The sequence below is a fragment of the Brachionichthys hirsutus genome, chromosome 16 (assembly GCF_040956055.1).
Source record: "Brachionichthys hirsutus isolate HB-005 chromosome 16, CSIRO-AGI_Bhir_v1, whole genome shotgun sequence".
Classification (NCBI taxonomy): domain Eukaryota; kingdom Metazoa; phylum Chordata; class Actinopteri; order Lophiiformes; family Brachionichthyidae; genus Brachionichthys; species Brachionichthys hirsutus.
The window spans coordinates 2,075,964-2,093,691 of record NC_090912.1 but is presented as its reverse complement, the minus strand read 5'-3'; the positions used below and the strand labels follow the sequence as shown (position 1 = coordinate 2,093,691).

At 50.5% G+C, this 17,728-nt stretch overlaps 1 protein-coding gene and 1 pseudogene across 1 annotated transcript; both read left to right on the top strand.

Moving 5' to 3' along the window:
* Positions 1–17,254, top strand: part of LOC137906155 (inactive phospholipase C-like protein 2) — a 23,160-nt pseudogene extending 5,906 nt beyond the window's left edge.
* On the top strand, positions 24–2,191 carry LOC137906179 (filamin-C-like). The gene is made up of 6 exons (XM_068750486.1): positions 24–133; positions 203–316; positions 411–554; positions 1,205–1,328; positions 1,684–1,812; positions 2,106–2,191. Exons 1-6 carry the CDS (start codon positions 89–91, stop codon positions 2,189–2,191), a joined length of 642 nt encoding a protein of 213 aa, XP_068606587.1. The 5' UTR covers positions 24–88.
* Positions 17,255–17,728: the final 474 nt, after the last annotated feature.

Here is a 17,728-nt window from a genome sequence, read left to right as displayed (position 1 = left end):
ATGTGACGTCCGTTATTGGCCAACCGAGCCCGGCGACTACGCCGTGCACGTCATCTGTGATGACGAAGACATCAAGGACAGCCCCTTCATGGCTCACATCCGCCCCGCTGCCAACAACGTCTTCCCTGAAAACGTGAGCTCAGTCTCTTAGAATAACTTCCTCGTGTTCTGCTTCCTAACACCTTGGTCACTGTGGCCTCAGGTGAGATGTTCTGGTCCGGGTCTGGAGACGCCGGGATGCATCGTCAACAAGCCGGCGGACTTCACCATTGACACCCGCAGAGCTGGCGGAGGAACGCTGAAGCTCTACGCTCAGGTGAGGAGGTAGAGACCGCTGGACGTGTTGACGGACGTGTTGGCGGACGTGGCGTGACCATTGACGCGTCGCTGGGATGTGGTTGTGCTTTCAGGATGCAGAGGGTTTCCCCATCGACATCCAGATCACAGATCACAGAGACGGCACCTTCCTCTGTCTTTACATCCCGACCAAACCCATCAAACACACCGTCATCATCACCTGGGCCGACACCAACGTTCCCAACAGCCCATTCAGGGTAAGGCCACAACACCGCCCCCTGTTGGCTGGGAGGTCGGTGGGTTGGTGGTTTCAGTCCGCCGCAGGGAGGAAACCAAAGCGTCCAGTCACAGCTAGCATCCAGTCACAGCCAGCTCCAGTCACGGCTAGCATCCAGTCACGGCTAGCGTCCAGTCACAGCCAGCTCCAGTCACGGCTAGCGTCCAGTCACAGCTAGCGTCCAGTCACAGCTAGCGTCCAGTCACAGCTAGCGTCCAGTCACAGCTAGCATCCAGTCACAGCCAGCTCCAGTCACGGCTAGCGTCCAGTCACGGCTAGCGTCCAGTCACGGCTAGCGTCCAGTCACGGCTCGCGTCCAGTCACGGCCAGCTCCAGTCACGGCTAGCGTCCAGTCACAGCTAGCGTCCAGTCACAGCCAGCGTCCAGTCACGGCTCGCGTCCAGTCACGGCCAGCTCCAGTCACGGCTAGCGTCCAGTCACAGCTAGCGTCCAGTCACAGCCAGCGTCCAGTCACGGCTAGCGTCCAGTCACGGCTAGCGTCCAGTCACGGCTAGCTCCAGTCACAGCTAGCGTCCAGTCGCAGCTAGCTGGTGATCCAAAGCTGATTCACTGCTTCGACATTTGTAACATAGTTTGTTGCATGTTTGTTTGTTTGTTTGCTTCAACCAGGTGACGATAGGAGAAGGCAGCCATCCCGAGAATGTGAAGGTTTACGGTCCAGGTGTGGAGAACCTGGGTCTGAAGGCCAATGAGCCGACGTACTTCACTGTGGACTGTAGCGAGGCGGGGCAGGGTGGGTGAAGCCACGCCTCTTATTGTTGTTGTTTACCAGTCCAGTAATACCTCGACATACGACATGCTTTGACACAAGAGTGTTTCCGAGACACGAGCAAACCTGTGACCAAAGTTGTGCTTTGAGACATGAGTATACATTTGAGCTGCGATGCTAACCCTAACGTCCAGATGGTGGCGCTAAATGGCCGAGCGCTGTGAGCGCGCTTCACTGGTTCACTTCAGGTATTCAACACCTGTATGTGTGTATCTATTTGAGTTTCAAGCTCAGTCCAGGAACGAATTATTCTCGTAGGTCAAGGTATTACAGGTACAAGGTATTGCTCTAAAGGTAAAACGTTTCTCGCCACCTGCAGGCGATGTTAGCATCGGGATCAAGTGTGCTCCAGATGTGGTGGGTCCTGCAGAGGCCGACATCGACTTTGACATCATCAAAAATGACAACGACACGTTCACGGTGAAGTACACGCCCAGCCGGCCGGTCAGTACACCATCATGGTGTTGTTTGCCGATCAGGTGAGAGGGCACAGGTGACCTGTTGGAAAGATTTCTGATTACAACATAGCATTAAAGGAATTTCTCACTTTAACAGGAAATTCCCATCAGCCCCTTCAGAATAAAGGTGGATCCTTCCCATGATGCTGCTAAAGTCGGGCTGAGGGACCCGGACTAAATAAGACAGGTGTGGAATAGATCCGCCTCCCCATCGGTGTTGCACCAGTTTGTTTCTGCCCCCACCTGCGCAGACCTGACGTCGATCTCACTATTCTCTCTCCAGGTGTTGAAATGGGAAAGCCGACTCACTTCACCGTTTACACAAAGGGAGCCGGAAAAGCCCACCTGAGGTCCACTTCAGCGGCGTAGCGAAAGGTGAGGCGGTCCGAGACTTCGAGATCATCGACAACCACAACTACTCCTTCACCGTCCGCTACACGCGTCCCAGCAGGTTAGCTTCAGCTGAGTGGCGCGCTAGCCGCTTACTGTGTGAACCTGGAATACACTTATACAATAGACTCAATGCTATTAATGCTACGTAATCTATAAGACGTAGATTGGCTCTACAGGATTACCCTCGCAGGCTTTGACCTCTTTGGCTACACCGCTTTCTTAAAGACACCTGGAAGCAATCAGACCCAAACAAAGCTGCTTTCTGTTCTGTCTCAGAACCGGGCCGAGGGGTGGGTCCCATCCTCATTGGACCAGCATCTGGTTTTAGATCAGAGAAGACACTCTCTAGATTTCTAGAACATTAGTAGTGGACAAACGGATTTTTTTGTGTCTTCAAAAGCTGCGGATTTATAGATCCGGAAGAAATCCACCATTACTGAAATAAATGTAGGATCATTTTTGGTGTAAATCACAATATAGGGGGACTGATTGGACTTTAATTGGACTTCTAGTTCCAATTAAAGTCATTTAAAATAATTCAACCGGAAATGAAATGGCTCCATCTAAACACTGGAATAATCAACATGGATCATGGGAAAAATGGGAAGAGAGTTTAAATTTAATTAGAACACTGATGTGTGATACATTTCAACGATCACAGACTCACTATCTCCACGTCTGGAATATGTACAATGGTTTAGTTTGGATTTTAATATGCTCTCACCCATAACATGGCAGGTGATGTGAGGAGAAAATGGAAAGTTTCCCACAGAATAAATGTTGGACCACGTCTTATTTACCATTTTATAAGGCTACTCGAAACCATTTTTATATCCTATGGAAAAGTACAGATTAGAAGGCGACCTCGAGCAGCAGGAGGGAAAACCAAGACGTTACTCCTGCTTGTGAAATCACACATTTTAAAGTATGAGCAGAATAATTACGCAGGGAGATTTGCATTTTGTATAAAAAAAAATTAATTGTCTCCCCGGGATAAGAAGATAAGGTCATGAATACGTTAATAAAAATGAATTGTCAGCTATTTTGTGCATCAAAGCGTTAAACTAGACGACATTGTGGTCCCTGTTAACGATCGTATCCCGACAGGATGATTTACCGGCGGGGAGAAATGAAAGGAAAGAAGGATTTGCATGAAATATTTGGAAACTTTCTTGTGTGTTTGTATTTAGTAGCTCGGTATGGTTTGCAACCTGGTAATCAGTTCTTCAATGCTTTTTGCCTCAATACAAAATTAAATGTGTGTATTTCTTTCTGTTTCTAGGACGGTTTCGAAACAGAGGCAGGTGAGGAAGAAAACGGTGTCCTTCAGCTCAATGCCGAGCGACCGCAAGATCAACAGCACGGCCGCTTGCATGGCCTTCATGATGGAGGGCTGCGAAATGAAAAAGGTCCGCTCCAACTCACGGATGTACAACCGCTACTTCCTGCTGGACCCGGACATGCACTGGCTTCGCTGGGAGCCTTCAAAGAAGGATTCAGAGAAGGCCAAGTTGGAGATCAAGGGCATTAAGGAGGTCCGTTTTGGGAAAGAAAACTCCAATTCTGCGCAGCAATGGTCTATCGGACCAGTTTCCAGATGAATGCGCCTTCTCTATCATCTATGGAGACAACTATGAATCCTTAGACTTGGTAGCCAGCACACCAGATGTTGTCAGCACCTGGGTAATGGGTTTGAGATATCTGGTGTCTTATGGCCGGCACACAGTCAACATGGTAGAACCCCAGTCAACCAAGTCTACGAACTTCGTGGATCGGTTCAGTATTCGAGCTCGCGGATATGGAAAAAGAAGGACACATAGACCTTTGCAGGGCTACCCAGATAATCAAGGGTCTCAACCCTGGAATGAAAGAGTCTAGGATAGAGCTGAAATTCAAGGAACTTCAGAAAGCTAAAGACCAATACGGGAAGCCATCAACGTGGACACTTTTGTGGAGGCCTACTGTGAGCTCTGTACAACGACCAGAGATCTTCTTTCTAATGATGCAGTTCTCCAGTAACAAGGAGTATCTGGACAGCAAAAGATCTGATGTTGTTCGTAGAGGTGGAGCAGGGTGTGGAGGGTGTAACGGAGGACATGTGTCGAGATATTGTTCAGAGATTTTGAGCCATCTGCCAAAGGAAGGGAGAGGGGTTACCTTTCCATTGATGGCTTCACGCACTACCTCCTCTCCTCCGAATGCCACATCTTTGACCCCCAGCATAAACGTGTCTGCCAGGACATGAACCAGCCTCTGTCCCACTACTACATCAACTCATCGCATAACGCCTCCCTTCTGGAAGACCATTTCTGGGGTTCGTCAGACATCAGTAGTTACATACGAGCTCTAAGGATGGGCTGCCGCAGCATTGAGGTTATTGTATGGGACGGGCCTGATAACGAACCAGTGGTGTATATTGGTAGTTCGGTAGCCTCGCATCTAGCATTCTCAAAAGTCCTGGACATTATAAACCAATATGCTTTTGAGAGTTCCGAGTATCCCCTGATTCTCTGCTTGGTGACCCACTGCTGCATCCCCAGCAGAGGGTCATGGCACAGCACTTGAAGAAGATCCTTGGGGACAAACTGTACCTTGAGCCTCCCAACAAGGACGAACACTACCTGCCCTCCCCTGAGAAACTCAGAGGTAAAAATTCTCCTCAAAGGTAAGAGGCTACCACCCGGATTCACTGAGGCTGAAGGGGATGTGACAGACGAGGAGGAGGGTCTAGAAATGTCCAGAAGAGTGGGAGCCGATGAGAAGGACCACCTGAATGGCTTAGGGCTACAGAAGAATCCGACTATGCAGGGAGTTCTCTGAACTTGTGTCTCTCTGCAAGTCAGTCCAGTTCAGGGACTTTGAGATCTCAAAGAGGGACCAAAAATATTGGGAAATTTGCTCATTCAATGAGGTGGATGTAAACAGATTTGCCAATGAGTTCCCAGAGGAATTTGTTTGCTACAATAAGCGCTTTCTCTCCCGGGTATATCCCACACCTATGAGAATTGATGCCAGCAATATGAACCCTCAGGATTTCTGGAAATGCGGCTGCCAGATTGTGGCCATGAACTACCAGACGCCGGGGACTGATGATGGATCTGAACCTCGGGTGGTTCAGGCAGAACGGAAACTGCGGGTATGTTTGCGACCAGCCATCATGAGGGAGGAGGTGTCCTACTTCAGTGCCAACGCGAGGGACTCCCTGCCAGGAGTGTCCGCCCAGCTTCTTCACATCAAAGTCATCAGTGGTCAGAATCTGCCAAAGCCACGTGGCTCTGCAGCTAAGGGTGACGTGGTGGAGCCCTACATATACGTGGAGATCCATGGCATCCCAGCCGACTGCGCTGAGCAAAGAACCAAGACTATGTCCCAGAATGGTGACAACCCTATTTTTGATGAGAGTTTTGAATTCCCAGATTAATTTACCAGAGCTTGCGGTTCTGCGCTTCGTAGTGTTGGATGATGACTACATTGGGGATGAGTTCATTGGCCAGTACACCATCCCGTTTGAATGCCTACAGCCAGGCTACAGACACGTACCCCTACAATCTCTGACGGGGGAGTTCCTACCCAACACCACCCTATTCGTCCACGTAGCCATCACCAACAGACGGGGTGGAGGAAAGGCACATAAGAGAGGTCTGTCTGTCAGGAAAGGCAGGAAGGCCCGGGAATACACCACCACCAAGACAACGGCGATCAAGGTGGTGGACGAGCTCTTCAGAGCTTCCACCCAGCCACTCAGGGAGGCCACGGACCTCAGAGAAAATGTCCAGGTATGGAATCACAAACCCCCCCCCACCATATTACACTAAATCCTCCTCGTTGAAATGTTGTTCCTGTCGGGAACGGAGGCTTGACGCTAATTGCGTACGATTAATGTTGTAGAAGAGAATGGTAGTAAAGTGACATTGCTTCTCAATTATGAGCTTTATGAATAGTGTAATCATTGATGTGGGACACGTACTGCCCAAGGGAGAGGGCCGGGCTGCGAGGAATCTGGCGCACGCCTTTGGAAGACCTCTGGATGATAACATTTGTTATCGCGTTGTGTATTTTACTTGTGGTCAGCAGCTGAAGCCTTTCAGGGCATTTGCAGTTTTGTTTATGACGACTAAAGGGTGTGATTCACGGTTTGATTTGCTCTTTTGCAAATTGCAGGACAGGAGAGACAGTTTCAGCATGGAAATAATTTATACTTCAAGAATTACTTATCTACTCATTGCAAAGTAAATGATTGGCAATGACGCTAAAAATAAAAGGATTAGGGATTAAAAAAGAATATAAACCAAAATACGAAGTCCACATTTCCTGCAGCCACAGTAAAAAAAAAACACAATCACATCTTGCATCATATGACATAATTATTTAGACTAGATGGACTCGTGTACTTTGTGTTCCCTCAGAAAGCTAATATAGCACAGTTCTAATTATGTATCCAGGTCATGAACGCCGAGGCATGTTTTCTGTCTCAGTCCGATGGCGGAGGAGGACTAACTCAATAAGCAGAGATGTGATGGAGATCCCGTGGTGTTCTCTTGTGGACATGGGTGTATTTTGAAAGAGGATAGTCTTCTAGCCCGAGAACTCAAATCACTGGAAAAAGAAATGTGAATGCCTGGTTAATAAATCCAATCCGAAAAGGCCATTCCCAGATAGTCACAGGGTTGTGATCTATTTTGGTAGCATCAATGTTCTGCCTCTTTGGAGGCTCGAAGGAAACGACTACCTGGACTTTTTATGTTTTCCTGCATGTACCACTTGCAAAACACCAGCCAGCTAGCTTGTGCTAACTACGTAATTAATCACGCATCCCGGCGCTCTCATCTTCAAATCATCTCTCGTAAAGACAAATTGCTTCGGAATCTAATCTGTGGTTTTACGCAAAAAACGTGGCCGTGCACGACTGGTCGTAAATCATTTTGCGAGTCAACACTGTCTGCAAAATTACAGAACAACCCCCCCAGTTTTGAAATTGAAAGTCGAGAGAAAGCCTTTAAAGGGGATAAATGGATGCATATTTAAAGTGAGGCTTTTTTGCCTCTAAAGTGTAAAACCGGGCGGTCGTGAAAGCTTTGCGGAGGCCAGCTGCGCCGAGTCTTGCGCCTTGGATCCGGCTGGTCCTGGAGGGCAGAAACCCGGGCCTGGGGCCAGCAGCCCACAAGGCGACAACCGGGCTGGAAGCTTTGATGGCAGAGCCAAAGCCAAGATCAGACGTTGACGTGAGAAGGAAAAATCTCATGTACTTACGCTCCGCAGAATCACGTGGCTTTCACACTTTCACAAAGCAGGACGCATTCATACGTACACACACACACACACACACACACACACACATACTTCAGATGTCACCGTCAACGGCGTTATTCCACGTCGCCGAGCTCTTTTAAGGCTCTTTCTATCCTCTAACAGCAAAGCTTCCGGGAGGTCTGCTTTGAATAATAACAGAAAGATGAGCGAGACTCTGATGGCAAAAAAAAAAAAAAAGGACACAGGTGATCCAGAACGCAGAGCGGATGGCAGATCACGGCGAACCCGTCCCCTGGAACAAGGTACATGCACCGCCTTCGGAACCCCAGAGAGACGCTCGGACGGGAGCAGGAAGGGAGAGCTGGAGGCGCTGGCGGAAACAAAAGCGCCGTTGTCACCGGACACAGAGCTCTCATTTTGGGGAATGCTGGAAGGGGACTAAGGAGGAAGAGGGGGTCATTAAAAACACAAGCCGCTCATTGCATGTTTTAACACCGGTTCTCGGGTTTCATTGCGCAGTAATCATCAAAATGCATCCATGCATGTTCCCATGTACTCGTGCATGGGATCCTGCGCGGCGTAATGAATGGCAATGGCCTCCGGTTATGAGCCGTAAACACACGCAGGCCGCCATTGGGTTTCCTGTGTGGCGGCTCTGGATACAGGTTCCCACTTCGCCTCTTGGACACCCTCGCTGTCTCAGGAGAGGTCAGGCCCTGCAGTGACAGCGCTTCCTCTAGGGGGGGGGGGTGGGCGTTCTGGTAGGGGGGGGGGGGGTGATGGAGTGGATTTTTGTGTCGGCATGGAGGCCCAGTCCGGGGAAACGGCCGGTTCCCACACTGATGAGGGCGGAATGTGTGGACGGATTCTCAAACGCCGTTCCTGGCTTTTTCATGCTTCCTTACCGGACTTGTTTGCGATGCTAGCCGTGATGCTCGGTCAACTCAGCCATGTGTGATGGGGGGGGGGGGGTTTAGCCGGAAAGCTGATGAAACTAGGGATGAAACGTGGTGCATACGATATGAGGATATCTATGAAATCTGTGGGTGTCTTCCTCCCCAGAATGCCATGGTGTCCTTCAAGGAGCTGTGCGGCCTGACCCCGGCGGCCAACATGAAGCAGTGCATCCTGACGGTGTCCACCTGGCTGATGAACAGCGAGCGGTCGCTGCGGGTGACGGTCGACTTGAGCGAGGCGTACCCCACCATGGAGGCTCAGGGTCCCGTTCCCGAGCTGCTGCGCAAAGTGCTGAACGCCTACGACATGGTAGGCGACCCGTAACCCCGGTAACCTTCGTCATCCGGTCGCTCTGTGGAGGCCCTTGTCTTTGAGATGATGGTAGCATCTCGGCGGAGCTGGTTGTCATGGTGACGGCCGTCCATTCCTTTGCACCGTTTTTTTTTTTTAAACCTCATCGAGGTGGCCGGAAGGCATCTATTTCAGACGCCTCCCGGACGCCTCCCTGGAGAGGTGTTCAAGGCACATCCCACCGGGAGGAGGTGGGATGTGCCCCCCCTCCCCAGAAGAGGACTGGAGGAGGTGTCTGGGGACAGGAGAGTCTAGGAATCCCCGCTGAGACTGTTGCTACATTCTCCTGTACAAGAACACTGCACTTTTGTTCACTTGACAATGATGTGGCCAAGAAATGAAAAAGCAGGGGAGGGGGTGCTGAAGGTCTCTGTAATTAGTCACCACCCGCTGTTCCCCCCCCCCCCCCCCCCCTCCTGTGAGATGGGATGGGAGCTGGTGAAAGTGGGTCACGGGTGAGGAACACGGCTGTTGCGTCAGATCATTGTTGCTGCTGTTACTAACATCGGGGGGGGGGGGGGCACATGGAATCTGCTTTGACTCAGGCGGCAGGGTTGCACTGTCATAGCAACTCCCACGCTCCAGTCCACAGCAAAACATGCAACGGGGATTAGCAGGACAGGAAGATGGAAGATGGATTGTCAGGCCGTAGACAGCAAAATGGGAATATTTATGGCATGGATGATGGAATAATTAGGCTTTTATTATGCAGAAATAGGTTTTATAATAATTTATTTTTTCTTTTTTTAAGTCAGCCCTATAATGAGCCTCCAGGCGCCACACACACTGTTTGGCAGCCATCACATGTACATACGGTCACCTATAACCTCGCCTTGACGCTGGCGTCTGGTCAGCTGAGTGTTTGTGTTTACTTCCCAAAGCCTGTTGGTGCACTGCGCTGTCAGGAACAGAAGCCCCAGTCTGTGTGTGTGTGTGTGTGTGCGTGTGTGTGTTAATACACAGGATATGAAAGTGCGTCCTCAGTCACCCCATGTGGGTTCCAGCTGACCCTCATTATAACCCCGAGCTCTGTTTCCACCAATCAGGCCTCAACGTTTTAACAACTCGTCCAAAACGAGTTCACTCGAAAACATTTCCTGCCAGGTCTCATCCGAATAGTGGTTCAAAGCACGGACGTGCATCCGCACACACACACACACACACACACACACACACACACACACACACACACGTACACCGACTTCCTGCATCCCTGCTTAAAAGGGTGCTAAACTTCATTAGCCTCCTGCTCGGTGCTGCAGGATTGGGCCAGTTGAGCCTCAGCCTGTGAGACGACGATCGGGGCTCAACTCGCCCAGCGGTGCTGCTCAGACGTGGAAAAGGAAACGAAGGTGAAAATGTGACGGTTCCAAAAATCTTTAGTCAGAACAACATTTTAAAGAGAGAAATACTCAGTAAACAAACAAACAAACAACCTTTGTTTACAGGGAAGAGGCTGCTGTGCAGGATCTGCTCTGAGATCGTTCTCTTTGTGCTGTTCCTGTTTTCTATCATGTCAGAGTTTTATTCAACATTTTGATGGATACTTTTAGACAAAGAAACAAAAAACCAAAAAGCTCTTTTGTCGGGCAGAACAAGTCGGCTTTTACGATAGTTTCTGTGTTTCCTTTTTAACATCAGATCCAGACCCTCGTCTTCATCACACGGAGCCTCCGGGCCTTGAGAGCCGGAACTGAACTGCACGTTTTCTTTGTCTTTAACAGATGATCCAAACCAGCAGAACGCTGATCGAGTCGGCCGACGTCGTCTACTCCAAGCTCACGCAGGCGCAACGGGCAGGTAGGTCCCGAGCGACGTGCCCCTGCTGTTGAAGGACACTTCAAGGACGAACGGACTCGCTTTGCTTTGTCGGACGGAGCGCATTCGTCCGAGGCGGATTATTGCGTCGCGTCCTCCCGCCTGATTGAATCGGTTTATCTGCTGCTTCTGCATCTCCGTCAACACCAACAGCAGGCGTTGCTGTCAATAGTGTGCCCCCATCCGTGAGTCACCCCCCCCCCTGGGTATTCATCCGGTTGCTGGCACATCAGCGGGCCGACGGAAAGAATCCTCCGGCTGCACCGACACAGTCGAGCTGAAACCCCCATCAGAGAGGAAGGGGGGGGGGGGGGGGTCGTCCTTTCAGCCCGACCAAAGAGAAATGGCTACATTTCGAGTGAAGGGCTTCTCAGACGGCGCAGCGTTACGTAAGAGCGGTCCAATGAGGTGGCGGCTTGGAGCGGGAGCCCGCCGGGGGCCTCAGCTGCATTCCACCCCCCCCCCCCCCCAGCAATAATAAACAAAACTGCTGCGTTCGCTCATTCACGCTTCCAGACAGCTTCCTGGGGGAAATGAAGTGTTTGTCAATCACCCCGTGATAAAATAAAAGCCCGCTATGACTTTATCTATCATTTATATTTATGCTCCTGCTGGGACCTGGAATACGTGACGAACGGAACGCCTGAGAGGCCTGAGCCGCGCCGCACTGACTTCCTGTCAGCTTTGACTCGTGTAATCGGTCATAAACGTTCCCGACTCGGAGCGGGATGAAACGATGACTCCTCGAGAGAATCCACGTCTCTTCTGATGGCGGGGAGACGGCGTGAACTGACAGGCCCTGAATGTGCCCTTTACAAAACGATTCCTTCCAGCCCGATGATGACAATCGGAAGGCGGTGCAGACGGAAGCAGGACGCCGCCGCTGAGCGGCGGATTTGCGTGGAATTGAAGGTTTTGTCCCGATGATTGATCTGGAAGTCAAAGCTGTAATTTTTTGGAGTAATTGCTGAGCGAGGAGCGGAAGAAAGGTGCTATTAGAGGACGGCCTGTCAGAGGAGAGGGTGTGTGTGTGTGTGTGTGTGTGTGTGTGTGTGTGTGTGTGTGCGCGCGCGCGCGTTCATCTGAGCATAATTTAAAGCCTCTGATCGGACGATTCGGCTCCAGCCCGGCGAAAGCGCGTTCTGCTCATCAGCTAAATGCTTTTGCCCTCACAAAGTTTCACCTCCAATCTCCTAACGTGTTTTTAAACTTTCAATCTGATGATGGAACGTTGCCAGAGGAGGATGAGGAGGGCGAGGAGGATGCAGGACGGATCTTTCTCCTTCTTTTTTTTTGCAGCCTGACTTTGGATCCGCCCTCCCTCCCTCCCTCCCTCCGCTCTCTCTCTCTCTCTCTCCATCCTGTGCTGGGGTTCTGCCCTGTCATTACTGCAGCTAATCAGTTTAATTTGGGCAGCGAAGCTGACGTGTTGATGAGGATGGAGAGGTGTTGGATGATGCCCGCCCCGCCCCCTCCCCCGGGCACTCGCCATCACGCACGCTGCTAATGGAGGACGAGTAAAGCAGATGGGTTGCACACGCCGCCTCCTCCAGATGCTAACGGCGTTTAGTCCTGCGTGCATCATCCTGTATAATACTTTCGGGCCTTTGTGCTAAAGGGATCACCTTTTGTCTTCCTGTTCATAACAGATGAGAGGGGGGGGGCGTGGTCTGCCTAAAACGCACGCGTTCCATTGCTGGTTCCTCCAGCTCGCTCTGATTTGAGCGTGAAGGGATTTTTATTCCGCTCTGATGGAGGTTGTGATCCATCCTCGGCGTCCTCGGACTCACCTGAGAAAAGAATTCAAACATTTCTCCCAACCAATCATCCTTTCGCTGTTGCTCACATTTCATTTCCACTGCCGTTGTCTTCTTTATTCTTTCTGAACCTCAGAGTTATACGAACAGAACATCTTCTGCCGCAGCGGTGGCGCAGGAAATAACTTATTGATACCACACTGTGTGCTCCTCGCGAGGCGTTCAGGCGCCTGCCGAGAACGCAGCTCTGCATTTGTCTGTCTGTGTCTGTTATCTTACTTTGCAATGCGTCGATTAGAGCCATCGGAACTGCAGCGCGTTGCGCAGCGGACTGCTGCTGTGGCCGTTAATGGAATCCCGAGGAGCTGATCGGGAATCTTATCGTGTGTTCCATCTAAATTTTGCGTCTTTGTCCAGGTCTGGACTTCCACGTGGACCTGCATCGTATCGGCGCCAAGGAGGGTCTGAAAGGCCGCAAACTCCAGAAGGCCATGGAGAGCTACGCCTGGAACATCACTGTCCTCAAGGTGAGACGGGGCCCAGCTGGATTAGAGAGACCCAGATTAGGATTATCTTGACAAGACATCGGATCGGATAGAGGTTGCTCACGCAGTATTTGCACATCGTACCTTTGTGTAAATGCACGACGTGGGGAAGCACGAACATTTGGGGAGGCGGGAGCAGACAACGAGATTGGGGAGGGTAAACGTTTGTTTGGTTTCCCACCTTTTCCTGTCCCCTGTTTTCGTCCACGTACCAAAACGATGGCAAAGATATCCGCACGTTCCTGCAGCATGAGCGGCACGTTTTCATGACAAGCCCATTGTTCCTGCGGTGAAATGGCTCTTTGAGTGTAACATCAAGCTCCCAGGACATTCTTGCCTCAGAGATGAGGTTTGCCCGATGCCCTCATCGCCCGAGTGAGCATCGGTGATAAAACGCTGCATGCTGCTCGGGCTGAGCGCCGCGCAGCGGGCCTGTTTGGCTAAATAAGGACAGAGCAGTTGGATATTTTTATCTCATCTCATCTCATTTAGTCTTGAAGAAGCTCCCTCGGTTAAGCTTTTTCGCTGGAGGGTGAAGTTAGGCAGATATTTGATCACTCGAATCATCTTTGCCTTTTCACAAGGTCGGCCTTTTTTTGGATGAGGACTGAGGGCGAACAAATACCGTTAGCGATGACACTATAAATCGTTCAGTTGTTCGCTGAATGGTTTCCTCTTGAAATGCCAATTACCGGTAGTTGTTGTTGTATATTAGCTTGTTTCTGATTTTAATTAGTAGATTTAATTCAGATGTAATAGGTCCTCATTACGTTATTATCAAATTCAGCCTCTTAGGTACGGCACAGCCAGCGTCTCCCTTCAGCTGCTCAGGGGTTGCGGCAGGAACGCTATCCGGTGTGAAACCTTTCCAAAAATGAAACGTGCAAACCTCATTAATTTATTTTCAGAACTGTTTCTGCTGCACAAATGTCTCACTTCCTATCGGCATCATAAATATGTATAGCACTACAAAATAAAAGTATGTACATCCTATATTTTTTCCATCGCTCCCGCATGAACTCGCAGTACTTAAGTAGAATACCAGATGGACGGCCAATCCTAATCTCTATCTATACCCCTTAACCTCGGCCGAGTCCTCTCATCCCTGCCTTGCCTTTCCTTCCATCCCTTCGGACGATGGCAGAGCTCGTGTTCCCCCTCGGCTCAATCTGCTCCCTTCCTCGCTGTCGTTCCTTTGACAGCTACGGTTGCATCAGAGCTGTCACTTCGTCAAATGAGGGTTCTTTTCCCCCGTTTGTACGCCGTCGATCTCTCGAGCTCCATTTCAACAGGGAGGAATAAACAAATCAGAGAAAACGACTTTGACGGAAGTGTGACAGACGCCGTGAAGATGCAATTAGCGTTGTTTATCTGAGCTATTTGGGTCCAATCGACGTGGGCCCGGCCTCCTTTTATCTCGCTCGTAGATTAGTTTTGTTCTTTATTGGTGATTTGATAACTCGATGAGTCAATAAACGCAGCGGCGGCGGAAGCGTGTTCTTTACAATCCACTGAAAGAACACTGAAATAAATATATATAGAAATACAGCAAAGGCTCGGGGAGAAATGCAGATAGATTTATTTACAAAAAATACAATTATATATATGTAAACCGTAAAAACTGTGTCCAGAGGTTATAAATAAACCAAAAAGAAGAAGAGTGGTTCCTTCAGTAAAACCAGGTTATTGGCTATTATTTCTATTTTATTCTAATCAGCAGGAAGGGGATTAGAGTGGAATTAAATGAGAATACAGAGGCGGGTGGGCGCTGTGGACCGACCCGCTTCAGGCCTGCTGTGGGCTTGGAGCATACCAACGTACACGTCTTGATTTGTCTCCTCGCTTGTCTTGTTTTATTCCTGGTGAGTCACGACTTACATAAATTTTTTAAACATGACTTATTCATACTCGTGCTTCTATTGTTGGAGTCGCTCAGACAAAATGCCACTTGGAGCACTGCAACATCACCTGGGCGTTTCACGGGGGGGGGGGCCAGCAGAAAGGTCAGCTTGTTCCTTCAATGGACGATGACTTCAACCCTTTCGCCATTCACGCCAGAGCGGGGATGTTGGCTTGAACAAGCTGCCGCCGCTGGTCGAGCCGAGTCCGGAGCGAAGGAAGGCGTGAGGAGATGCGGGTGTCATAGTGCGTCTCGAACGCTTGTTTAATCCAGGCTGTATGAAAGGGGGGACAACCAGGTGAAATGTTGCTGCTACAAGGGATTGTGGGTCTTTTTTGGGACGCAAACCATCCGCCTGTGGAGGAGACTCCCACATTTCCACGAGCAGAGACGGCTATCTGAAGGAGGCGGGGCGGCCCACGTGTGCAGGACCACTTCCTGCACACGTGGCGTGGATTTATCACAGGGGATCTCCCAAATGAACAGCAAAGATGGAGCCATATGGCAGCACTGCTCCCCACCAGGCGACCGAAGGCGGCTTCATACTGCCCCCTTCTGGGGAATGTCAGCTAATGCAGCAAGAAAAACAACAACAACACCCTTGTACCAGTTTGAGCTTCTTTCCTCTCCTTGTTTCTGAAACATTTATTTTTACGTATTTCTGCCTCCGCCTAGGAGGTTACGTTTTTGACGGCGTCTGTTTGTTAGCATGATGATTGAAAACCCCTTTTTCAACCATGTGGACGGTGTGAATCCAATCAGCTGCTTGGCGGAGGGCTTTTCTGAATGAAGATTATAATGTCTTTATTTGTAAAGAGCAGGTCAAAAAAAGGTGGAACGGACGGGAGCTATTTGCAGCTCGGAGGGAGCGGGCATCGTGTGTCACCTTAAAATAAGCTGCTTGTTGCTCTTCCTGTTTTGACTTCAGGGCCAGGCGGACCTGCTGAAGCACGCCAAGGGCGAGGCGTTGGACACCCTGCGCCAGATCCACTGTGCCGCTCAGTCGTGCGGCCTCAGTAAGAACGGAGCAGCGTCCCCCCAGCTCAGGCACCACCAGCTACAGCAGGTCCAGATCCAGCAACAGCCTCAAGCCAAGAGCCACGCCCATCCTCCTCCGCTATATCAACTCCAAACTCAGCCCCAAGCCCACGCCACACCCCAGGCTTACCTCCATCCCGTCCCCCGGCAGCACGCCCAGTACGCAGCCCCCCCTCTGTTCCAAGCTGTTTTGAAGCCCCCAGCCTATCCTCAACCCCCGCCCATGCCCCAGGTACACTTTCATTTCCAGAACCAGCAGCAGAGGGCGGCGACGGCTCTGGACGCCGGCGGCGAGAGCGAGGCGGTCGGCGAGGATCCTGCGAGGTCCTGCTGACTGGCAGCCTGCGCCCACGGAGATTCCTGCCCAGGGAGAGACGGAGAAGGCGACTCCGGCATGGAGGAGCAGAAGGCAGCGGGAGAAGGGAAAGAGGCCGGGAGTGAAAGGGAGGAGGAGGAAGTGGCCGAGAGAATTAAGGAGATGATGATGATGGCAAGGAAGGCTCGACCCGTCAGAAGCGAGACCCGAGTCTGAGAGGATGTTCGGGGGGGGGGGACGGATGGCACGTCCCCCCCCCCGTCCTTCCACGATGGACTCGAGCTCTGTGGGCGCAGGCTTTACATCACATTGTTTTTTTTGGTTTTTGTTTTTTTCCCGGCCACATGTTTGCCTTTTCATTCCACACCTCTTTGCCACGTCTTTGATCTTTCACGCTCTTCCTCGTTCCGTCGCTCGCCACCAAGCTACGCGCATGCCCTCGCTCCTTTTGGCAAAGAGGATGCTGTTTTTCATTTCCAGCCACGTAAAGTCGGCCGAGTTCTGCTCCGACTCACGCGTGACCATTTCGGCACCGTTTGAGCTGTACGACTAAAATATGAGAAAAGAGAAACCCTGCGGTTGTCGGAGCGATTGCTCACGCTGTCGCTCTTCTCGACCTCCATCCAGCCCCTGGCATCCCTCCATCACCCCCCCCCCCCCCCCCTCTCTACGTCTGATGTTCTGTGAGTCGGTATTTTGGTTCCCCCCCGAGGTGGGCGGGGCTACGTGACCATTTGCTCATCGAGGAACTCGATAAAAACACAGAATAACATAGATGTAAAGTGTCTTGTAACATTTACGACAGGAAACATATATTGCTATAACACAGACATTAATGATTGATGTTCTAATAACTGTTGTTAGTTCTATTGATAATCCTGATTATTTTTTAGCATCGCGTCCACATGTAGAGCGACTTGGCGCCCGTTGTTCCGTGGTGCGGATCAGGACAACCAGTGCATGTGGGGCTGGGATTGAAGGATTACGGGTTAGCACCACGACACGGGGGCCAAACAATAATCTGAGGTGTGTTGTCACTGCAAAAGTGAGTGTGGATTCTGTAAAAGCTCCTTTAAGTGGCCCATTAAAACCGTCTTCATTGTTTTATCCCGTCTCCTCTGGCTCATTTCTCCTTAATAGATCAAAGGGGGGGGGGGGGGGGTCCTGCGGATATACATTGGTAGAACTGTGTTAAATCCGCCTGTTTATAATCTAAGCCGTCATCATCTCGCTGAAAAGTCTTCAGCTGCAAGTGACTTTCTTTTATTGCATCCGAGCTGCTGCAGCTGCGATCGATAAAGGCCTCTGGAAAGCCTCATTGATCACATGCAGCTGCTCTGAAATGCTTTCCTTGACACCGAACATGATATAATCCAGCCTTCTGTTACATCCCGTGTGTATTAAAGCGATGCTCCCGGTTGTCCATCAGATGGCAACAAATGTTAGATAAAGGGCCGTGAAGATGACAAGAACAGCAGCAGCTAAGTGCTAATGCTAATGCTAAAATCCTACTTCTCCTAATTATTGATGAATCAGTGGGTCGACCTCTTTAAAAGGTTCTGGGCCTGGGGGGGGGGGTTC